This window comes from Leptinotarsa decemlineata, unplaced genomic scaffold (assembly GCF_025532065.1).
Source record: "Leptinotarsa decemlineata unplaced genomic scaffold, Ldec_3_MD MMD2_tig00000576_RagTag_RagTag, whole genome shotgun sequence".
NCBI classification, from domain to species: Eukaryota; Metazoa; Arthropoda; class Insecta; order Coleoptera; family Chrysomelidae; genus Leptinotarsa; species Leptinotarsa decemlineata.
In genome coordinates this window covers 9498108-9500553 of record NW_027412551.1, presented here as the reverse complement: position 1 = coordinate 9500553, position 2446 = coordinate 9498108, and the positions used below count along the sequence as shown (strand labels likewise).

Sequence of the window (2446 nt, the reverse complement as noted above, 5' to 3'; positions counted from 1 at the left end):
TAGAAACAGTTATCTATCTACCCTTTCATTGACTCCAGTTATTTCAAAACAATTGTAATTCAGAGAACAGTAAAATAATCAGCTTCGTGTGTTTAGCAGTAAAGGTGCGTGTTTGAAATTTCATCAAATTTGTACTGAATAAGTTGTCACACTAAAATGGCACAACCGATTGGAGCATACGAATCAGAGAGTGACAATGAAGAATATGAAGACACTCAAGAATCATTACCACTTCCAGCTGATATGACTCTAAATCGGGCCCTGGATGAGGCTAATAGGGCTGTTAATGACTTCTTCAATAACAATTTTGAAGATGCAAAAAGTTTAATGAACTCGTATAAGGACGTGAGTATGTACCACTCTCTTGGAAGTGCAATGTTTCTGTCTTTGGAAGCCATAATGACTTTCGAACAAGAATCCATTGCCTTGGCAGTCACGGCCTTGAAGCGATCTCTGGCTGTAAGCAACAGATTTCGCAAGAAGAATACTATAGGAGAGTCAATTGGAAATGCGGTAAGAGGCACGCAGTATGCGCAGTACACCACCATGGAAGCTCACGCCGAACTCTGTTATGCGGAAAGTCTCATGTTAAGAGCTGTTCTCACCTTCGCAGGAGATGAAACGTTGACAGGTATCATCAAAGGGGGTATCAGGATGAGAAATTGCTTCAACGCCTTCAAGGACTGCCAGGAAATATTATTGAAAAAAAATTGGGATGGCGACTCCACCAAAAACCACTTCGAAAGCGGTGTGAAAGCAGGAATAGGTTCCTTTAATCTTATGATTTCCTTGATGCCGGCTAAAGTCACGAAATTGCTGGAACTGATAGGATTTTCTGGAAACAGGCAACTTGGTCTGAGAGAGCTTGACGCTGGTGCAAAATCTGAAGGCATGAGACAAATCCTTTCTGTTATGGTCACTTTGGCCTACAATTTAATAGTTTTGCATGTTCTCGGACATAGAGAAGGTGATATGAGGACGTGTAGAGATATAATACAAAACCAGTTGGAAAAACATCCAGATAGTGTGTGGTTTTCATTCTTCATGGGACGTTTAGAATTTGTCTCAGGAAACCTGGATGCTGGCCAGGAATGGTACAGCAAGTCTTGGAACTCACAGAATATCTGGCCCCAATTTCATCAAGTTTGTTACTGGGAGTTGTTTTGGGTGCATTGTATGAAAACCGAGTGGAGACAAGCAATTGTCTACTGTGACAAATTGATAGAAAATAGTAAGTGGTCACGGAGTTTGTACAGTTACCTCAAAGCTGCAGTTTTATTAATGATTGACGATGATCTGACTCTGTCAGAAGTCGAAGAAGTGAACCGTCTCATGGGAGACGTCACGAAACATAAACAAAGAATAGCAGGAAAGTCCTTGCCTATGGAAAAACTTGCTGTCAAAAGGGCTGAACGTTATCTCACCCAGAAGGGTGGCTTAGTGATACCCATCATCGAGATGATGTATTTGTGGAATATTTTCAAGGTACTGAAGAAGCCTTTGGTTGCTACCAACATTTTGAAAATTATCGAGAAGGCTCTTAAAACTGTTAATATTAAGTCCAAAAATAGCCCTTCCGAATACGACAATGACAACAAAGCCGTGGTTTTACTTGCCAAGGGGACTTGTTTGAGGTACATGGGGAGTCCTTTGCAAGGGTTAGAGTGTTTAGAAAACGTTATTTCCATGAAGAAAAGTTTGGTGGAAGATCACTACGTTGTTCCATACGCTATTGTTGAACTAGCTCTAATTGAGTGGCAGAATGGAAAGAAAGAGCTGGCCATTGCAGCTTTGGAAGACGTTAAAAAGAATTTCGCTGGTTACGCAATGGAGGCAAGGTTACAGTTCCGCATACATTCAGCTTTGAGCGATTTCAAATCAGATAATATACTCTGTTAGGGAATGTTCCCAGCTCAGGGCGTTTTTGATGGTGTTGAGATTGGAACTGGATATATGTTTTTGAATAAAAATATAAAGACACGTTGCAGTTGTTCAATGATTACCCTTACCGTTAGATCTGGAATTAGGATGCCCCTATGTGAATTTTGGTAAGACCAGCACCTATAATTGTTATCGCAAACGATTCAAAATATACACAGATACAGAGCTATTCAAAAACTGTAAATTTCACTAGGGAGCTTTGATTTTCGAGATAAATAACTTACAGGAAAAGCGCGATAAAAACTTAAAAGTACTCGTATTTCCTATATCAGTGCACATCTTTAATGTCCCCCCCCTTTTATTTTTCTTAACGGGTCAACTCAAAAAATTGAAATTTGGGATAATGAAATTAATGCATGAATACTTAATTTTGAAGTGAAATTGACAGATGAATCTTTCAAGATGGCGACTGGGAAAAAATCAAATAGAAAGGAGGATCTTTATAACCCTAGACTATGAAGTCAATATCTTCATCTACTACAAAACATTCGAAAAACGGAACATT

At 39.4% G+C, this 2446-nt stretch overlaps 1 protein-coding gene across 1 annotated transcript; it reads left to right on the top strand.

Annotated features, from left to right (window-relative positions):
• LOC111513667 (tetratricopeptide repeat protein 39B) lies at positions 1 to 1981 on the top strand. The gene has a single exon (XM_023169891.2). It carries the CDS (start codon positions 157 to 159, stop codon positions 1897 to 1899), a length of 1743 nt encoding a protein of 580 aa, XP_023025659.2. The 5' UTR covers positions 1 to 156; the 3' UTR covers positions 1900 to 1981.
• Positions 1982 to 2446: the final 465 nt, after the last annotated feature.